Raw genomic sequence first — 22,509 nt, forward strand, 5'->3', positions numbered from 1 at the left:
AATTTACTGAGTAAATGCATTAATTTGCTGAAGGTTATAGAGAGTAAATCCCTGCTAACGCAATTCAAATAAACACACGTTCAAGTGAAATGCCTGTGATTTGTCTGTAAGAGAGAGGACAGTGTGGCATGAAGTCCTAGAAAGGAGGGAGAAAACAAATCTGAGTGTTGGTGCTTTATCACTCTGTTGTCTGACAGCAGTGTGGAAGCGATGCACTAATACTTCCCTGTGGTGTTTTTCTTAGACCTTTTAGACACATGCTTCTACGTAGTGATTGCATGGGCTCCAGCCATACATTCTTGTGACCTGAGCCAGAGTCAGCAGCCAGCATCCCCTCCCACCTGCTCTGTCCTGGTCTGCCAGTGTCCTCAGGTACGACTACCCATCTCCCTGGCTGGGGTATAAACCATCTCTGCCCTAAAGGATGGGCTGCGCCACATGGAATCCCCTAGTACCTAAAGCATCTTGCAAACCTATCTGTCTCATATGTAGGAAAACACATATTCAGCTGTGCCTCTCTCCCATCAGATGCTAACATGCAATAGAGAGTGAAGCACTGTTTAAAAAAAACAACAAAACAAACAAACAAGCAAACTTAATCCAAGCTTGCCTCAGAGAACTGAGGCTTTATCTTCAGTTACACTTGATTATACTATGGCAAACACTTCCATGAAAGTACCTTTGAGTAATTGTGTAATAAACTTTATTTATAAAATTATTGGCTGTGTATATTACATTTTTTTTCTGAAACAGCCTGATTATAATTCAACACTTCTCCCTTAGTCTGCTGCTGTTACAGTTTACAAGATATTACATTCATTAAGAAATGTACTCATTCTATAAAGTTTTTTTTAAAATCTGAATGTCATTTCACGTTAGCAATATTTTTTCTATTTATATTTTATTTATTTCTGCAAAAATTTCATGAAGGACAATTCTCTAAGTGTAATAATGTTTCTTTGTTACTTTTCTTTCTGAAGAATAAACAAAATTTCATCTCCTGAAAGGAGAATGATAAATAAAATCATAGAATCCTTTAGGTTGGAAAAGACCTGTAAGATCATCAGATTCAACCATTAACTCAGGACTGCCAAGTCCATCACTAAACCGTGTCCCTCAGTGCCACATCTACATGTCCCATAAATACCTCCAGGGATGGTGAATCAATCACTTCCCTGGGCAGCCCGTTCCACTGCTTGATAACCCTTCTGGTGAATTTTTCTTCTTAATATCCAATCTAAACCTCCCCTGGCACAACTTGGGGCCATTTCCTCTCAGCCTGTCACTTGTTACCTGGAAGAAGAGACCGACCCCCACCTGCCTACAACCCCCTTTCAGGTAGCTGTAGAGCAGTAATGTCCCCCCTCAGCCTCCTTTTCTCCAGGCTGAACACCCCCAGTTCCCTCAGCCACTCCCCAGCAGACTTGTGCTCCAGACCCTTCCTGCTGCCGTCTCTGGACATGCTCCAGCACCTCAGTGTCTGTCCTGTAGTGAGGAGCCAAAAATTGAAGATATTTGAGGTGCGGCCTCACCAGTGCTGAGCACAGGGGGACGATCACTGCCCTAGTCCTGCTGGCCACACTGTTTCAGGTATGAGCCAGGATGATGTCGGCCTTCTTGCCCACCTGGGCACACAGCTGGCTTATGCCCAGCCGGCTGTCAGCCACCACCCCCAGGGCCTTTTCCCCCAGGCAGCTTCCCAGCCGCTCTGCCCCAGCCTGTAGCGCTGTGTGGGGCTGGTGTGACCCGAGTGCAGGACCCGGCACTGAGCCTTGTTGCATCTCAAATATGTATTTACATATATAAACATTAATTATTCCAGCTCATAAAACTTCTTTCCTATTTCAGGAGATTTATGCAGAATTGCAAATGAATCCTGTCCTTCATAACATCTTTTCTTTAATCTTTTTTCATTAATATTTAATTAAAATTGGTACTAACACCACAAAACCTTCTGAAAAGAATGAGCACTAAACTCTACAGCCATTCAGTTTGACTGTTTCCAGTAAGAATGTTTTGTATATTTATTTGTTTAAAGTAGCGAACATTTTTCATTAAAGTGTCTGAAATTGTAAAACGTTTGTGAATTCAAGCACATTCTTAAGGAAGGGAGGAAATGAAAAGAGACAGAAAGAAAAGAGGCAATTGTGAAAAAAATGTAGTGACAATAGGCATGAATCTATCACAGCTGGCGTGGAAAAGGACTATGAGATGCTTTTGCCATATTCCTTCTCAGAAACTCACTTCAGCTGGAAAATTAGGAAGCCGATGCTTCTCAGAAACACTTTTTTTTTTTTTCTTAAATGGGCCAAGATTTCTGCACCCAGAATTTAATCAACTGAAGATTGCCATTGCTTGCCCCATGGAAGATGCATTAAGTGCATAAGAACTGAGTAGACTCCATCCCTCAGCGATTTTGTTGGCATGTTGGGACAAGAAAAATGAAAGCAGAGACAGGTGAGCTGCCTGGGTTGGCAGAGCAAAGCATATTTATTGACATATACTCATTGGACAGTCTTGAAGAGAATAAAGCCATCGCAGTCATCTCTCTGCAGAGCTGTGCCACCAAATGTTCATCCACAGTGTAAATATTTCTCCAGAAAAACAGTGAGCACAATTGCTGTGCCAGTGATTGCATAGCTCTGTTTTCCTGTCTATAAAACAAAATGGGAACTGCAGGGAATATACTGAATCTCAAAACCAGTTCATCTGTGGTGCAGTCCCAATAGTTTTGCTTTCTTTGCATGTCATATACATCCCATGAGATTTTTACAGACCTGTGCAATACCTCGCACTGCTTCTTCAGGGCCTCCAAAGATGACAGTTAGTGATCAAGCACTCTGCATTTGTCAATCTAGATACTCATAAAGCTTTGATTAAATACAGAGAAGTTGAAGCATCCAGAACTTAGAAAATATTTAATGATTTATCCAGTGTTGTTATTCCTGATATAATGTCACACACATGACTGATCCTAACAAACTCACCAAAACATTCATAGCACATCTTACATCTCCTTTTTTTTCTTGATCCCTGGTCTGTATTCTGCTGATCATCTGCATCTGACTCAAGGAAGCAGGAGAAAAGCTGTCGTGCCCTCCTAAGCCCACTGGGGCTACCAGTCATCAGGACCATATGACTAAAAAAAAATCATCTTAGAGGGAAATTTCTTTAAAGACAGTCTAGCTCTCCTGCTTCTCTGTGCCATGGGACTTGGCTTTCCTGATTCCTTCCCTTCTCTGTCATCCAAGAGGATGCTTCATGTTAATCAAGAGACCGTTTTGTCTGAAAAGTCTTAAAAATCAAAAGATCCTGAGAAGAAACAGGATACGCAGAGAAACTTCCACTCCTGACACTGTTGCTTGTGCCATACTGGATCTATTGATATTTATCCTTTCTGAACTGTTAAGTCTTAGTCTTACTCTGCACAAGCAGGGGACAATTGTACACAACCTTAGCAGTCCTGTACAGATGTAAGCAGAGCCTACAGGAGGGGAAAACTGCCTGGATATATGTAGGACTTTCCCTGAGGATAGGTATCACATCCTGTTCCTGTTTTAGAATCCATTTCTTAAAAGATCAGACCCAGCGCCTTGCTGAAATCCAGTGATTTGGCACGTTTATGTATTTGGGTGACAGCCAAGGGGAAATTTTAATGCAATATATTTCAGTTCACGTGAACAAAAGCTGAGGGGTTCAGCTATTGTGTCTGTGAAATACTCACTTAAATGTCATGGCTGTGGCTGGCTGCTTTTCTTTGCAGAAGAATTGTGCTGCGCAATTGCTATGCATTCCAACTGGGACATACACTGCTAAATCAGTAATGGTAATGTGTGGTAGTATGGGCTATAAAAGGTTGTGAATACATATGAAGTACCTTTGTGTTTGCCTTGGAAAAACTGTAGGGGATAAAGAAGATGTTAGTGTTGTGCATAGTCTTAGAGCTGTGTGGAAAACAGAACCCATGAGATTCAGAATTCCACACTTCAGTACATTAGTTTAAAAAAATACTGTTGATCTTTGGAAAAAAATGATAGAACTTGGCTGTAACAGCCTGGCACTGATCCTATTGAAATTGATTCATGTAAAAAAAAACAAAACAAAAAAAAAAAAAAAAAAAAAAAAAAAACAAAAAAGCAAAACCACCCCAACTGGATGCTATAGTATTAGATGATTTTTGTAGTTACTCCCCAATTTACGAGGATATAGAAGTGGGATAAGAAACTGGAATAACTGCTGAATAAATTTTTACCCACCACAGAAATTTAAGACACCTTTTTTCAGGTTGCATTTCAAGTGTTGAGCATAGTTGGTTCCTTGGTGGCAATCATGATGATGAAGCCACAGGGAATGCCTTAAAAACGTCTTACTGGATCCAGCTGTGTTTTTTGGGAAGAGGTGATGTTTCACATGCTCTCTTCCTGTCTCATTCAGGACAATTACCCTTCAGCCTTCTCTCTGAACTGATCAGACAGGATTAATCTCATCTTGTTTAGAACTCTGAAAGATACAGTTTTGTCCAAGCTGGTCATGTTCAACTGTATCGTTAAGAAAGATGTCAGTTAGAGACAGGCGTCATCTGAGAGAAGTAGTCTGGGTCATCTGATATAGGACTGACTGGACCATGCTCTGAAAAGTGCTGATTTTCCTCCACTCATTGCAAAAGGGCTCTAACAAGAACAGAAACTAGTCTCTTCGACTTGATATTGAACTGTTATGCGACTGTTGTCACTGAGGGAAATCAAACCCACACAGCCAGACAGGCTGTTAGAATGCCCCTCTCCTTCCACACACCCCGATCCTCCTGCAATGCTCCAAGCCAAGCAATTTAGTTGTGCACATGTGCATGCACACTCCATGCCTTTTCCAAGGAAACATGGCAACTTTCAAACCAGCAGCTAGGAGAAAAAAACAACTACATACCTTATATATATATATACACGCGCACACACGCGCGCGCACACACACACACACACACACACATGTATAAATATTATTATTGTCATTAATATTATTATCATTACTACTACTATTATTACTATTACTATTATTATTTTTAATACTATTAAAATGCTATCCTCAGCCAAAACTACAAGCAGAACTCTTTGTAGAAAAGATGTTTGCTATTACTTTTTCTCAGTAACACTCTCCTGTTTGTGTAGGAGGGCAAGACATTTTAAATAGTTCATACTGTCCCACAGTGCTGCTGGGAGGCCAGTGCCTTCTGGTGGTTTTACACATCAGGAAGATGGAGAGACAGCTGAAGGTGTGAGGTCAAGACCACACAGAAATGCAGCAACAGAACCAGGGACAGAATTCAGGCAACTGGAATCCCAACCTAACCCGCTTGCCAGCTATTAAATTCCCTGCAGAGGATATTCGGAGCAGCCTTGTGCCATTACTATGTTCTTTACATATTTTGTGTGCTACTTCATCATAATGTTTTAGCACATTAATGTCTCTAATATGAACGTGTCTTTCCCTAGTTTTCAGTTTCCCACACACATATGATCAAAGCCATGTAAGTTACATGGCCACTAAATCAAAAGATGTCACAACTAATGGGATCTGCTCTGTGTTACATTATCACAGAACTAGCTGTGGAAGCCAGGTAAAGCCTACTTGTACCTATGCGCTCACTTCTGCACAGATGAAGTCAAAAGGGTCTTTCCCAATGTTTCCTTTTTGCCAATTGTGCTGCGCAATTGCTATGCATTCCAACTGGGACATACACTGCTAAATCAGTAATGGTAATGTGTGGTAGTATGGGCTATAAAAGGTTGTGAATACATATGAAGTACCTTTGTGCTTGCCTCGGAAAAACTGTAGGGGATAAAGAAGATGTTAGTGTTGTGCATAGTCTTAGAGCTGTGTGGAAAACAGAACCCATGAGATTCAGAATTCCACACTTCAGTACATTAGTTTAAAAAAATACTGTTGATCTTTGGAAAAAAATGATAGAACTTGGCATTCCAATTCAACAATTCCTGGGCATTCCTTTGAATATGTGTGAAGCTTATCACAATTGAAATGAAAATACATTCCTCCACATCATAATTGAAATTTCTATTTATTAATAAGTGGTGCAGTTTTTAAAGACAGAACATAAAAAATCAGTTAAGAAGTAGTTTGCATAATATATTGAAATAAACATATTAAAGTTGTTCAAATATTGGACAGTGCCAGAATATAAATTACACATACAGTTTAAAAATTACAATAAATAATATTATAAAGAGCACTAAAGGCCACTTGTATAAAAGTTGTGTTCCCTTGTCAGCCAGAATCTGAAAAGCATCTTTGTAGCATGGAGAAAATTTCAGTGAGCAAGGCACAAATACTAGTAATAATAAGATGCCATAACTAGAAAACAAAATGCAGTTGGCTATGTAACCTTCAGTCTCAGCGTATCCTTGAGAATGGAAATAGGATCCCACTTTCAGTATTTTGCTTCACTTAACTTCAGAGGGAAGCTACTAAGAGCTGAATTGGGAAGGATCAAATCTTACAGCCTAAATAATCAGAAGCAATAGTGATACCCAGGATCTTCATTCCCACAGTGCCCAGCTGAAAACACTTGAAAATGGCCCCTTTTCCCCCTGCACCCCTGAAAATGGTCTTCAAAAGTGAATGCCCACATTCAGCTAGGCTCATGAAAAAGCCGTATCACACCAAATTCATGAGGTGCTGTAGAAAATTCAGGCTTGCAGCTCTTAGGGACGTAAAGCTTAGCGGTGGGGGCTGTGGGGTGCAAGGAATGAAGATCCAGCTCTTTCTCACATGCTCTGCACTAAGCAGGACAAATCCAGTTCTTATATAAGCAGATGTGACACCCCTGCATCAACTGGGTTCCCAGCAGGGCTGAATTTTCTCCTAAATCTGCATTTTCTGATTGCTTTAGGTTGTGAACTTGCAAACTGATTGGACCACGGTGCTTGCCTGAAGGCCGCAAGTCAGGAGCCCCGCTATGCACGGGTTCAGGTGGGAATTAGTCTGTGGCACTGCCGGGCCACAATCTGAAGAATAAAAATTTAAAATTATTTCCACTCTGAACCGTAACAATGCAGCAAAGTTACAGATAAAAACAGAGCAAATGTAGCCAAAGTTAGTTTAGGGATTTTTCAATCAATCTCTACAGGTGCTGAATTTTATTTCCATAGGAGCCAGATGGATTAATTCAGTGCAGAGAAAAGCCAAGGAAAGGACAACTGCCATTACCTGACCAGATTTTTTTTGACAGGATCAACTTCTTAAATGGAGCATAAACCACATTTTCTAGACCTGCATATATTAACTAAACATTTACATCTGCCTTAATGAAATAGTCTCAGTTTGAATCTAAAAATGAAATATTCTCAGTTTGAATCTAAAAAATGAAATATTCTCAGTTTGAATCTAAAGTGAGGAAGCTGGATTGATAATAACGCTGCAGAGAGGCATACAATGTACACACAGATTTACCTTTTCAAAATCTTCCAGATGTGTGTCATTCATCAGGGACTGAAAAGTCCACATAAAAATGTAGCTAAGAAAAACATCAATGCTGTCTTTCACAAGGGGATTCATAAATAAAGGCAGATTAGGACCCAGTCCTGCTCCCAGTGTTTCTTGAGAATGTTTCTTACTGACTTCAAGGAGACCAGAGGAAAGCCCCACATGTTCTGATCACGAAAAACATCTCAAGGCCTAAAATGAATCCTTGGTCACTTGCAGGAGTTAAGAGTCAGCGAAGAGTCCGTTCCAGTGGTTAATCGTCTTTAACATGAATCATATGTAAACGAAGTGGCAGTGTCAGTCTAGACCCTAGGAAGATTGGACCCAAACAAAATTTATAGCTGTTAAACTTAGATGTCACACAGAAATGGAAGAAGGGATAAATCAAATCCACTCCTAGTATGAAGAGTACCAGTATCACAGATGCCTCTCTCAAATGAAATTGTGAATAATGATTCCTTGTATGTGGTGAACCTATTCTGCAAAACAGGTCCTGACCTTTTAAATGTTGCCAGGGCCTATAATCACAGAGACTTTATTTTGTTTTGTCCAGCATCTGTGGCAGGCACATAAACTGCAGTTCCAAGGTTGATGCACTCCCTGGACTGCACCTGAAATGGAGTGTGATGAAATTTGTGTGCACATCCCAGATCAGGAATGATCTCCAGATCTCACCTGGCTGGTGACATATTGACATGTATCTGTTGTCAGCACACACAGCAGAACAGATGCACACCCTGTTTTTAATCCAGATGATGTAGGAGGCAGAGGGCTGCGAAGCACATCACCCTTCTAAATGAAGCAGTGATTGGTCTCAATGCAAAGAAGTGTGTTTGAAAAAATAAACTTTAAAATAAGCTAATCAGACCTTCCTTGACCCTCTTCTTGGGTCTCTTCCAGAGGACCCAGAGATGTCCACTGCAGAGGGTCTTGCTGAGCTTACTACCAATGCCTTTTAAGAAGAGGCAGACCCTATCTGGCCAGTTAGCACATCATTAAATATTTCAGGATTTGGCTACAAATACCTGGCATAGTGTTTTCAAGCTGCATATAGTTCATTGGTGCTTACAGACCACAGAAAATGCTAATTTGAAGGAAGTTCAGCTGCTAAGTGTACACAGTGCAGAGCAGCCCAAATCCCACTTTCTCTGGGGCTGCACTCTGTGTGCAGGTGAAGGCTCATTCAAGTCTCTGCCCTTGCTTGGATTTTCTCTTGGAATGAACATACCTTTATAATGAGGTAATTTATAGATTTTCAGCCAGGTTTGATACTGAGAAAAGATTCCCTTTATATGACCTGGCATGGGAGAGATTAGAAACATGAAGTGAAAAATATGAGTGGGAACCGGGCAGGGAACTGTGTGGCATAGCCACCATCAAAGAGATTCACAAACAAATTTTTCAGATTGCACTTGGGTTTTGGTTGCCTTGATTTTGGTTGCTCAGATCTAGAAAACATTTTAGGAAGGGGCAAACTTGAATGAAATCAGTAGGGATGCCAGGCACTTGACATATCAGAAAAGTGAAGCAGGTTTGTCTAGTATATACTTACAACAATTTCAGAAGTCGTCTAGCAATGTTAAAAGCAGTTTTCATTCTTCTTCATTCTGTTGCCATGTGAGGGTTAAATCTTACAAGTTGCCACAGACATGTATTACTATATTAGAAAGCCTGCAGCAGGTACTGGTATTTCCAAGAATCACTGATGGCCAAAGAATTCTTTTCAATGTGCCAGATTATAATGAATTACACTTTCATCAGCTGGTTTTATTCTTTTCAGGTCTACCCATGAAACAAAACAGAGATTATCTTTCAGGTCAATGGCCATTTTGTCAATTAAGTAATTACCAAAATTATGCTTCATGCCATCATAGTTAATGGCCTCAGAACAGCCCCATGGACTCAGCCCACTCTTCAAAGGCTGTAACTGGTCTGCATCATTTACTCATGTAACCACAGCAATCTGTTCTCCCTGAAGATCTGTCCCAGAAGGATGTACCATGATTTAGCTGAAGAAGCAGACAAAGCAAGAAGATCCTAATCCTTCAGATGTCTCTTTAAATAGACAATAAACAGTGAAGATGAAAGCCTACATCTGGAAGAGAATAGAAGCTCCCTGGATGGAATGACTGTTACAAGATGTCCACGATACTGAGGAACCAAACTTGAAATTTACTACGCTGGGCAAAACCCAACAAGGTATCTTCCACTGAAGCACACTCTGTCCAGGCCTGTGCAATGCCCAATAAATACTGGGAAGCCCAGTAAAGCATATGCCTTTCTTGTGCTCTGATTGGATGTGCCAAGGATGCTCAGTTGTGCAGCTGCAGTATAATACAAGCAGTCACCACAGAAAGCCCACTTTCTAACATCTTACGTGGGCCAGATCCTTGTGTCTTTGTTGGTCAGTGCTCTAGCCATGGTGGTAAAGCCATTGTGTGGAGTGACAGGGGTCAATCTCAACAGGAGGTGCACATGAGCCACAGCAGACAGGCTGTACCTTGGATCAGTGGGGTAAGGTGAGAGCCTTCCCACTCACTGTGGGTGTCTCTGATCATCTGGCATCTAAGCAAGTCACCCTCTGCTCCCCTGGAAGTTGGCAGAAATTTTTCATTGTAGGTAACTGAGTTAAAGATGAGATGAATCTCATCAGCTTTATGATGTGTGCCTTGGTTCTTGTACCCTGTGCTCACTGACAATACTGAATAGTTTTCTGCCAGTTGTAAAGAGTGCACAGCCATCGAACTTGACATCAAATGGATGCTATTTCATGGACATCTGGACTGACACCAGCTGAATCCTGCATAGGATATCTGGACAGGCTAGTTTCATCAGCTGTATAAATACTACATTCCCACTGTAGTGGAGAGATCTTTGATTCATTTCTGCCCTGTTCCCAGTGGGCTGGATTGTTTTTCTGGTCTCCCTCAACACAATTTCCAGTTCCTATGAAAAAATATTTGGCTGAGGCCTGGGGAGCATACCTATCTCTCTGTTGCTCAGGGACAGGTGAAAAAAAGGGTATTTATTTATTCATACATTGATCCTAAATATGGCACACATTCATGGATTTGGAGCAGTCCATTTCCAAGAGAAACAGTAAACAGAGAGAAACAGAACCTGGCAGCATCCCACATTGTGGAACTCCCAGGGAACAGGATAGCGATACTCGGCACATCTGAGAACCTCAAAGCGCTTGGCAAATACTAGTGAATTGAGCCTTACAACCTGTGTATATGTATGGAAGTATAACTCCCAATTAACAGATTGGGAAACTGAGGCACAGTTACATTATGCAGCTTACTTAATCAATAGAAATAGAGTATATAAACCTGGAGTTTCCTCCAGCGAACAAACTTATTTTTGGAACAGAAAAAAAAATTTGGCCCCAGAAGTAGCAAATGGGTTTAGCAAAAGGCTTTCTACAAAATAGCATTGTAGTCATGCTTTGAGCAATTTAATAAACACTAGTGAAGATTTTCAAAGTAGTTTGAGGGATTTATATTTACACTTTACGATAAATAAATAAATAACATGACCAGTCCCAGGAGGTGGCTTAGATAATTTTAAGTACTACCCTTAATTTCATTTCGACATTGTATTTCACAGGTAGTTGTACAAGAGATCACATGAGAAACATTTAGTTCAAAAAACCGTTTCAGTAAGGTCATTTACTTTGACTCAGCTTTTTCCCTGCTTTGAATATTAGATGTTCTTGGCTAGGTCAGTTAGAGATTGATTTACTTATATTGGAAAATTGATTCAGACATTGTTTCCGCAAAGGGATATTGCTCCTGAGAATATTTTTACTTTGCTGCTCTGTTCACAAAATGGAGCAAGGACCACCATATCTTGCCTGTTATAAGTTCACCATTGTTGTATTGAAGAGTATCAGATAGATATGTATCATAGAAGAAATCAGCTGTACCATTTATATAGGGCAAAGTCATGCAAACCATGCTCAAAACTAAGCTCCTTAGTTTTGGTAGCATGAAAAAAACTGCATTAGTAAATTGTATGAAATGGTGCAGAATGACTACCACTAATATCACATGCATCTTATGCAGCCATCGGTGTTTTGAACTAGTAAGCTTTGGGTGTAGAGTAAGTGAGATATACAAAGTATGCTTACATTACATGGAGAAGTCAACCAGTGACTGCCCCCACACGCACTTTTAAACTGGCTTATTTGAAGGGGTCCATATTGAATCTGAAATCCCATCTCCTGTAGAAGACAAAGGCATGGAGCCACTTGGTGTAAAAGGGTCAGTATCTGTGTCCGTTTCCCCCTCTGCTAGGTAGCGTTTCTCTCTCATCCATGCTGATCCCCCATTGGGGCCAAAGGGGAAGTCGTCTCTGTCTTGGGAGATACTGAAGCCACTTGGGGAGCGCTCAAGTTCCTCATGGTTGACGGAGAGAAGGGACAATGGAGTATCACTGTCTCTTGTGAAGCTCCTTCTCTGCCTTGGAGACACCTTATCTGAGTAAGGGCTTTGTAGGTCTCCTTGAGAGTGGTAGCTAACCTGGGAGTCCATTAATGTAAATATAGGCAAAACTGTTGGCCTTTCTGCATGTGAAGTTGAGGAAGGTGTGGCTTGCACTTTGCCAGAGTTTTGCCCACCTATTGATAAAGGTTGTGGATGAGTCGGATGACCATGTGCTGAGAAACCATAAGGACTGACTTTGTTGACTGGAACCTGCTGGAAGTTGTAAGGAGTTTCATGAGCACACTGCTCAGTGTATTTATATATTATTGTTTTTAATTCAGAATATTTGTTTTCTTCTCTCCTCTCCTTTGCAGGAGAAGCAGTTTCTTTCAATGGACTTATCTCAGCAACTTGTATTTGCAGCTGTTCCATATGATGCATATGCATATCAACAAGAAAATCCAGTTTCTTCCCCATGTCATTAACCTGAAAAATACCAATGTTATGATATTGTCTCAAGTCAGTTTTTCAACAAAAGAGTCAATGTGTCCATACATGCACTGCCCCCAGCAATGGTGTGCTGCCATCTTTATTGGTCATGAAGGTAGTTATAGGACAATCATGACTTTCCCTTGGAAGGTGGACTGCAGTGGATGCCAGTTTATCCTTTAACTGCCTCAATTAAGAAAACCTGTCCCTGTGAAATGTGCCAAAAAAAAATCTTAGCGTTGCTGGGTATTTGGCAGTCCAGCATCCAACAGCAGTCTACAACATTATGACCAAAGTCTTGGTACCACATGGCAACCAGCTGTTACCAAAAATGCAACAGATGGAATTACCTTTGCACACAGACCTATTCTCTAACTCTTAATGGTCCCACAATGTCACAGCACTCTCCAAACTATCAAGCCGCAACAAGGTCTTTTACCACCTCATACCAGCATACTCTTCATGCCAGTCCCTCTGCTACCTTCTCCTTATCTCAACTCATCCAGGGCATGTGTTGTGTCTCTCTTGTGTCTTCCTCTCTCTCTTCTCCCTCAGCTGCTCTCCCTTCATTGCTCTACCACGTCACTTAACCAGCCACACCTGCACCTTATCTACATCAGCCAACCTGCTGCCTCTGAAGCCAACCCACAGCTGTATATTATCAATGCTAATTAGCCCAGCTTCATTCCACTACGCCACAACATCAAGGTTGAGTATCAGGACCAATTTCCTTTCTCTTTTGATAGTACTTTGTGCCTGAACATTTTCATTCCATGAAAGGAATCAATGTGAATCAATGTCACTTGCCTCCATTTACTTAGCTATGTTTTTAAAAATCAGAAGGTCTTTACTTGTTAAGCAATAGGTTAGAATGCACAAAGAGGCCCCAAAAATACCTGTGGAGGCAATCATTTTGAGTGCCAGACTCTGCAAAAGAAGGTGATGCTCACAACAAAACATCAAACCTGATGAGTATGGAGCTTAAGGGAATGAAAAGGTCCCATCTAAACACCACAGTTAGGGTCTTGCTGCCATATACAATGATATTCATTCAATAAGATTCAAAATGCACACCTCCCAGTTAATTAAATTCTACCACGAAAATCTAACAACATAGTTTTGTGAATATTAGTACAAGATCCGAGTGAGTCTTGATCACTAATAATATAAATCTGCCTGGATCAGCCAAAGACTCATTCAGAATTTATGTCAGCTTTATCTTTTCTGTACAAGCACCTCAGCCTCCATCATTGTCATGAAATTACATACCTGTCGTTCAACTTTAACAAATTTGCCCATCATACTTTGGTCTTCAGTATCTGCTGTAGATGCTTTGGCTACATATGGATCATTTCTATAAAGAATTAATAACTGCATTAGTGTTCAATTTTTCTTTGCATCACACTATGTAATTCATATCAGAAAACAGGATTACCAACTTGGTGCTATAGTCACATAGCTCCTTGGAGCCCCATTTAAGAAAAGACTGAATTTAGTTATTTAGCACACAAACGAGCAGAAGTCTATTCTATGTGATGCATTTTTAAAAAAATTGTATTTTGTATTTTTAATTTTAAATTATTTTGGTTCAAAATTAAGATAAAGATTAAGAAAAATCAAAAGCAAACAAAAAGGTTAAAATGAAAGCAGAATAATTTACGTTTGTGAAAAATGTTGAGATAGTCTAGATAGTCGTTTTATAGATGGCCATGTGTTTTAAAATCTAATTCTTTATAATTAGTGTCATTGAAGACTGAACCTGAATTTCAAGGCTGAAGTGTTTGGGGTTTTTTCTCAATTTCAGCCAAATAGTAAGTGACCGAGACTGGAAATGATGAAAAGAGATGGTCTGGCCTAGAGATTTAGAGTAGATCGTAGGATAAATTTTCTTTTATGTAATCTCCTACTGCCTATATAATTTCCCTACTGTATCAGATGGACTAACTTCTGGAGGTAAGAAGATGATCTCTGATTAACTAAAGAACTTTGACCTATAACTTCATGGGATCTCGAATGGTCATTATCAAGTTAAATCTTTATCAAGATGTTCCAAACCAACCTCAAAGGAATCTATGTCTTTCTATAACCTATGTCGAAGTCTAGAAAAACATTTTCTAAGGACTTGTTCTTTAACATGACTTAGATCAAATATACCCTAAAACTTTTGTTTTAACAGGTCCAGTTCTCTTTCTGACAAAATTCAAAATATAGCTGTGAATATATCTTACTAAAGTGAAAATTATAACTAAAACATGTCAGATTTTGCTCATTGGGTTACTGGTGGTATGGGCTCATTCAAATTTTGCAATCTGCTTTGTTTCCCAAATGATCTTTGCCTCTTCCATAAATGTAGGTCTCTGTCTTCACAATTACATTTTTTTTTTAGATTTTTCACTGGGTGGAATAAAGCAGATAGAGCCAAGTTAATTTATCTTCTGTAAGATTACTTTTGTTCTAAGCAACCATAACAGCTTTGGGGACAGATTGTTGATGGTCTTGTGTGGTTCTTCATGGGTATTTATTGACAGATTGATAGTTGTAAATAACAGAAGAAATGTCATTTATTACTGAATTCTTGCTACCAGGAATGCAGCAATCCAATAACATGCTGTAACTTTCACACCCAAAAACCTGGTATTGCAATTTATTTTCAGTAATTCTCACCAATCATTGGTTTAAAGGAAGCATCATTAAAACTCTGAGCTTGCCATTTGGGGGGGGGGGCTATAACAAAACTTTTTCCTACTTCAGGAAGATAGCTGGTTTAACTTCAAATTATTGGTGATTTTTATTGATTTTTTAAAGTATGTTTACTAGTCGATTGTTATAAATGCAGCACATCAGTAATCAAATATATGTATTTCATATAAAATCAGATTTCCAAACACTGGAGAAGATGAGCTAGACAATTAAGAAGCCATTAACTTTAGATTTCCATCATACATTGTTCTTAGGGAAGCTCATGTCTTTCTGGCTCAACATTTACACATCTAGATCTTGTAGCAACATATCCTCTCAGTGTCATTACTAGAAAAGTGTACTGGCTGGATGAATGAAGGTCATGCTTATTGGTACGAATGAACATTTTATTTCTGTTTTGCTCTGTGCAAAATAGTAGGCATAAAAAATTCACCTGGGAGACTGTTGTGAAGGGTAAGAAAAAGCTCCTCCCTTTTGGGATTTCTTATGCTTGGGAGTAGATGGAGGTCCAGGTGTAAAAATCATATCTACTCTGAAAAAAAAAAGTGCAACTGCTTAAGTCCATCTCCAAATGCTAACACATGACAGCAAATACTATGCATCTCTGCAGCAAACAGTAGCAAAGATTCAAAAAAGAAGCACATTTTGATTTGGAAATATATTGAGGGTCATGACGTGTTTGTTCTATTCTGGGTCCACAATCAATACATTGAATTGTAATTACCTGGTAATTTCATGGTAGTTAAATAATTACCTAGCTCACTGTTTCCAAACTTTGACGTTTGAAACACATGACTTCATTTCTTTCAAAGGAATTAAGTAGTGTGATTGTCAAAAAAACTCCCAATAACAGCTGCTCCTAGAAATGTCAGGAGACACCCATCAGGCTTTGCACTGGATAGTGAAAATTAGAATTTGGTGAAAGGTGGAAATTCCTGATAATCTTCATAAACCAGCTACTTTCTAGCTGCTATTGTGCCTGATTACCAGTAATTATTTTTGGTCTTTACTAATTATTCTTTTGGCTTGAAAAATATAACCGTAAATGAAGATTCACAAGGAATCTGGCTTGACTTTTTATTTGGAAGATAACCGAAAGGATTGTTTGGGTGGCTCCAGCACATTTAATTACTCTTTTACTCTTATCAATCTATTCTTTCATTTGGCACATCTGACTGCTCAGGTGCAAGCAAACCTCTGTTCATTCAGCACGCACAGAAAACTTACCAGGTTATCAGTCAGCACCAGCCCACAGACCAGTGACCTGTATTACCAGGTAATCCGTGCAGGTACATTGCATGGCTTCATGGTGCCCCACGGAGTTTTGGAAATGAAAGTTAAAAAAAGCTCAAGGCAAACCTCACAAAGCTAGCTAGACGTTTGCTAGGCACACAAGCATTGCTGGGCCAAGTAGTCAATGTCTCCAACAGCATCTCATTATTCATAGACACAATGAGTAGGCCTCACCTCCCTGTTTTTGTCTGACTGTAGGAGGAGAGTAAGGGAGAGTCAACTGATCAAATGAAGGCATCTGGTTTAAGCAGGGATTAATTGTCCCATAAAGGCTATTAATTATGTTGACTACGTCTCTGTTAACTGTAAGAGGAATCTCACATGGCTTGCCAGGATTATGTGTTTTCTTCAAAGACCTCTAAAAAGGTCTTTGTATATGGGCCAAATGGCTATGGGATTTTGTGGTTCTTCTGCTCCTGGTGATTCTTTATACCAGGGCATGGCATTGCTGAGCTGAACATTGCAGGGCTGAGGCTATGCTGTGATCCTTGCCCTGACTCACCTGGGATGTGTCTTCATCCTCCAAAGCTCTGCCATAACCACTGAGTGAGTGGTCTCATGGTTGTCAGGCACCTTTACTGCTGCTAGGACTCAAGCGAGTATGAGAGGTGCTCTGCTGTCCAAAATCACACACCTCAGTCTAAGGTAAAGGAAGGATATCCAGTATAAGGCATGCAGACCCCACACAGACAGGTGCAGGTTTCTAACACCATGGGCCCTCCTGATCTTCCTGAGTTCAAAAAGATATTGCGGCATTAAAAATGAAGCTCATGCGATGCAGAGCTCATTTTATAGAGTAACAATGGTGTTTTACGGTAAATAATTAAAGCAAGCAGCTTTTCTAGAGCACTAACACTGAGGTAGGAACCAGCCATACTACATACTTGAAAATGAGATAGCTGAGTATATGGAAAAGCACTTTGGAGGAAGAAATTATGGAGTTCAATGGAAGGACCAGAGCAGCCTTACAAAGCCAAGGTAAGTCTGGATAAGGTCCAAATGCGCCACAAGTGTTGCACTTGCTCAGCCCATTCTTGAGAGAAATCAAGGGTATGTCTGCGTGGCATTTCGCTGTTCAGAGTGACTGGAGGGGCTCAGGGAACAGGGGCAGTCTGTGCTGAGACTGAACTAGTACAGCTACACGCGTATGCACACACAGGCACCCAAACCCAGACAAGCTTACTAGCTCAAGCTTTGACCTGTGCCTATTGCTCAGGATGCAAGCAGCACACGTTTTTGTGGACATGCCTCAAAAGCACGTGACGGTGAACCACATCTGCAAGGAAACAACTGTGGGGGCAGATTGCACCTGAACAGTCACAATGGCCTGAAATTCCACTTTCTTTTTCATATAGGTTAGTTTACACCTGAGTGAAGGGGATGTAAAACATTCTGTGCTAACGTATTTGTGCACTGGTATGAGATGTTTCATCAGGTACAGCTCAGCAGAGAATCCAGGCCAAAGAAAAGCTCATGTAGAGCAACTTTGCTTTTATATTATTGTATCGATTTTATTTATCGTCTGTAAAAAGGGGAGAAGGGGAGAAACTTGACCCTAATCAAATAAGGCAACGGTCAAGAAAATTCACAGGATTTTTCACTCTGATTTCCTTGTTCCAAATAGGAGCCTGTGGTTTCCTCTGCTGCGGTTACCCCTGCTAGCTGCATGCTTGCCTTTAGTCTTTGGGGAAAAGGCTTTCTTCCCGATCAGCTATGCTATGTACAGACACAGCTTCTGGGTGGCCTTGTACACAAATAGGCCAACTATACTTTTGCCAGCACAGCTATACATTTTCCCCATTTCCCAGAGGATTCTTACCTTGCCTGAAGATACTTTATTCTGGAAAGCATATCAAGATGCCCTGCTGAGTATTGCTCTATCACATCCTTCACATCATAAGGCCTCAAAGTCTCCTTGAATTTTTTTTTATAGAGACGAAACTGTAGTATTCTGCATAATAAACAGAAAAATTATGAACCTTTTATAAATTCCATAAAGATAATTTGCAGTTTCATGGAATACTTGATAAATACTCTGTATGTTTGGAAAGTGAGCATGCTATTTCAAAACAAGGCAATAAAAAGTAAGCAGAGAATCTCTATTTTCATACCACATTGGTAAGTATATAATAGTTTAATTTTCATAATTAATAGGCTAAAATAAATTATATGCACAAAATATCTTTTTCAGTATTATCATCATAACTAGAAATGGTTCAAAGCTACAAAACCATATGTGGAATTTGATTTTAAACAACACGGCTCACAGGAGATTTTGAAGCTCTGAAGCTGAAGCTGCTTTTTTTATGTTTCAGCCTATTATAAAGCTAATTTATAGTATAGATAATGCTGAATCATTTCCAGCTTGGTTTTCATTTTGCATCTGGGAAAGTTTTGGATAGGAAATGTTAATGAGGTAGAAATATGGAAGTTAAGAAGTCAGCAGCAGTTCAGGTTGTGGAGAAAAGAGAAAGTGTTAGAACTGCCTGAAGTGTCCTTGAAAAATATAGCAGCGTAACATTCTTGTTGTAATAAAACCAATAAGTAATTAATTATAGAATTCTTGTAATAAAACCAATAAGTAATTAATTATAGAATTCTTATAATAAGGATCAGTGCTGGCCAGAGCACTTGAAAACTGTTTGGCATTCTTTTTTCCATTCTTTTCAGTTTATATATTGGTTTACACTGTTATATCTTGGTAGATTAAACAAATAGACAAGAAAGATATGTGAAGAATGAAAAGCATTTTATTTCTTTAATCTCTCTCAGGTTAGGGATCTGAGGGTTTGTTTTCTCAGTCAAGTCTCCATGTTCTTATTGGTCTGAATTGGGGAACTGCTGTCATCTGTTAAGATTCTGACCTGTTTTTTGTTCAAAGTTGGTAGGGTTTTTAACCTTTTCAAAATCTGTTTGAACTTTCATTTAGCAAAGATAATTCTGTTACAACTTTTTAAGGGTTTTTGACTTTAACTCTGTTGCTTAGAAATCTTTCAAGATTTCAAAATTATATCCATGTCTATTTTAGTCTAACTATACGTAACAGCAAAACTATACTTAAAAAAAGCAGAAATGAAAAATAGGAATCACCCTATTAGCAATTTCAATTTAAAATCTCCTTGATCATGACCCTGAAAACCCATTAAGTGGTTTTGTCTGAATTACTTTCCATTAGCATCCAGCATCTGGGTAAACTATACAAGAAAATAAAAAAAAACTTGGCTCATGATTGAGTTTAAAGGGAGACTGCATGAATCAATTAGATTTGGACACGATGTGGGAAAGGAAGTTTAGCAAAAGTAGTAATAGCATGTCTTACAAAGATGGGGCTGGAAAACAGAACAGATGCGTAGTCTGTGTTTGAAAGCAAGCAGGTATCAGGGAAAGAAAGGGAAAACTATGGAGGAAGTAGGGTTGAAGAAACTTCCAGTGGGAGAGAAGCAGTCATGAATAACAGGAGCAAAGCCTGTGGGACATGGCTTTCAGCAGGCTTGAGAAAACTTGGAATTTTTAATGACTGGGTCTCCTGCACCCAATTGGAAAAGAACCAGGAAAATACATATTATAGTTTTATACCTATATGTTTATACACTTATAACTGTCTTGAAGCTTTTCCAAGAAGATAACTGTGGGGCACTCCAGACTTGTAGTATGTCACTAGTGACTCCCTGGCCCAAAACATAACAACTTCTGGAATAAAAAGCAATTGCAATGAAAGCAGAGTATTTTCCTATGGGGGCATTTTTCAAGAGAAGAGAGTAAAAAATACTGAATGGAGGAGTTACAGAACATCAGTGAATGAATTCCATGTGCTTGATGTGCTAATCACACTACCAAGCCCTACTAGGAGTTTTCTAACCCTAGGGAATATCTCTTGTGATATGAAAATAGAGGTGACACATGTCACAAGCTGAAATGGAGACCTCAGCATCTATTAAAAGTTGACAGCTAGAAAGTATATTCCACACATAGAACTGTGAATAAAGAAAAGTTGAATCATCTCAGAGTTTATTGTTAAGTGAAAATTCCAGTTTTTACATAAATACTACAGTCACTAATTTGAGCCAGATACTATATTTGTAGCATATTTTAATGAGGAATTGTATACAATATTGTTTTATAATAAATTTATTTATGGAGTATCTTGCAAAAATGGCATGGTCAGTGTTGCTGAAAATCATTTTCCTTTCTGCATATTTTCAAAGAGGACTTTAAATAGGAGTCTGTCTTGTGCTTTTCAATTTATCTAGAATTATCTACTCTATTGCATTTAAAAAAAGCAGTAACATCAACAATAAAGCAACATGTAGCAACATGGTAACGTGACTTCCTGAAGCATAAGCATTCAAAGTCAAAGCCAAGCATTGAGGAGCAGCAGAGACATTTACCTGACAGCTCGGATGGCTGTCTTGAATGTGGGGATCATATCTTCCATAAGGAAGTCACTACTGTCGCCTCTCTCTTCTGCCATGGGTTCCCCTGTTCCTGCATCTGCAAAGCAGGTCAAAAAAAAAAAGCTGTGTGAGCATCTGACCACACAATATTTAGAGTGAGATCTGGCTGACTAAAGCACTACATAAGAGTAAGTGTAATTTAGTAAAGGAACATCTCTTGCAGGTTCCTCTTTCTCTGGTCAGCTCTTGAAAGGGATTTGATAATTCTTCTGGGACAGCTGTAAAACACATTTTTTGAGGGATGTCCTCTCAGATTCCAGGATTTCTGAAACATTGGGAACTGTTCTTCCTTTCCAATGGATTTAGAAGTTCCCACTTTTAGGAGCATTTACAATGAAAAATCTTTGTTAAAATTATCTTATGTAAGGCTAAAACAGGTGTAGAAGCTACAGGCCAAGTTCTCCTCCCAGTTGCACTGCTTGGAGCTCATGTACCTTCATGGAAGAGAATAACCAAGTTCCTGGTGTGGACACCCAGACTACATCCATGGTAGTATGCCCAGCATGGGCTGATGCCAGCTGGCACAATAAAGAGGAAACTGTTACTGAGAGACCATTTAGATGCTATACGCAAGAAAAGGAAAACGTGTGCTCAGGGAAGCTGAGAGGAAAAATGCCCTGTGATGTTACATGGACACCCAATGGAAATCTGCCGAGGGGCAGCAGTCTTATGGGGGGTGGGAGGGAACCAGCCGTTGACTCTACAAAACAAAGTTTTAAGAGCTTGCAATAGGAGGCATATGAGATGCCTGGACACAGGCTAGTGCAGGGCTGGATGCAGTTTAGGAGGGAGCTACCTCAGCATAGCATCCCTGCTGAATAAACCGAGCCATGATGGCATATGCTTTTTGGGGGAATATGGATTCACTGCCCAGTGTGCCCTTTTTTCCAGGTCAAATAGGTTGATTCCACCACTGGCTTTATCCCATATCCATTGCTGGGTTGTTTTTTTTTTGTTGGTTTTTTTTGGTTTTTTTTTTTTTGGGGGGGGGGGGGGGGGCATTGTCTTATTTCAAGGACCGTGTTGCCTGGACTTCAGCATTCATTTCCTGGGGCTTCCCCAAATGTGCCATGTAAAACCAGGGAACAGCCATACTTGGCCCAGAAAGTCACAAACCTTCAACAGAAGATGCAGAGGAACAAAGTAAAATGGGGAGAATAGAGGATGGATAAAAAGAAATCAACACAGATGGGCTACCTTCTGAGCTTTGCCAAAAAGCGTACGCTTTCATTCGGAATGCAGTGCGAAAACGCTCCTTATTATTCAAGACAACATTCTTAGGCTCTTTTGAAGGACTTTCTTCAATGGCATCTACATTCAGAGGGGTAAATAGCTTTCCTTTAGTATTGGTACCACGAACCCGATCCAAGAGACCCAGCTTTTGGCTACAAAATAAGCAAAAGTAATCATTTTCCTCCTTTGTACACTTTTAACTTGTTTTCATGATGCTTTAAGTATATAATGGGCTAAATAAATGTTTTGTACACAAGGACACTGCTGGGGCTACCATAATACATCAAAGCAACAGTTAAGCTCCACAGATAATTAACTGCTTTTTGTAAACATTTTTTGTATGTGTTGAAAATGTTACCAGAGGGTCTTGCTATCCTCTCCATGTAGTATATCACAGTGCTTCAGCTCCCACAGCACGT

The 22,509-nt window shown here is 39.7% G+C and overlaps 1 protein-coding gene across 1 annotated transcript in view; it reads right to left on the reverse strand.

Annotated features, from left to right (window-relative positions):
• Positions 1–6,054: 6,054 nt before the first annotated feature.
• KCNQ3 (potassium voltage-gated channel subfamily Q member 3) overlaps positions 6,055–22,509 on the reverse strand; it is a 204,186-nt gene continuing 187,731 nt past the window's right edge. Inside the window, exons 10-15 of the mRNA XM_040588673.1 lie at positions 22,055–22,242; positions 20,792–20,894; positions 18,223–18,354; positions 15,544–15,642; positions 13,680–13,764; positions 6,055–12,407 (exon numbers count right to left, since the gene is read on the reverse strand). Of these exons, the coding sequence (XP_040444607.1) occupies positions 11,670–12,407; positions 13,680–13,764; positions 15,544–15,642; positions 18,223–18,354; positions 20,792–20,894; positions 22,055–22,242 (1,345 nt within the window). The 3' untranslated portion in view covers positions 6,055–11,669. The remainder of the gene's footprint in view (positions 12,408–13,679; positions 13,765–15,543; positions 15,643–18,222; positions 18,355–20,791; positions 20,895–22,054; positions 22,243–22,509) is intronic.

The sequence above is a fragment of the Falco naumanni genome, chromosome 3 (genome assembly GCF_017639655.2).
Source record: "Falco naumanni isolate bFalNau1 chromosome 3, bFalNau1.pat, whole genome shotgun sequence".
Lineage (NCBI taxonomy): Eukaryota > Metazoa > Chordata > Aves > Falconiformes > Falconidae > Falco > Falco naumanni.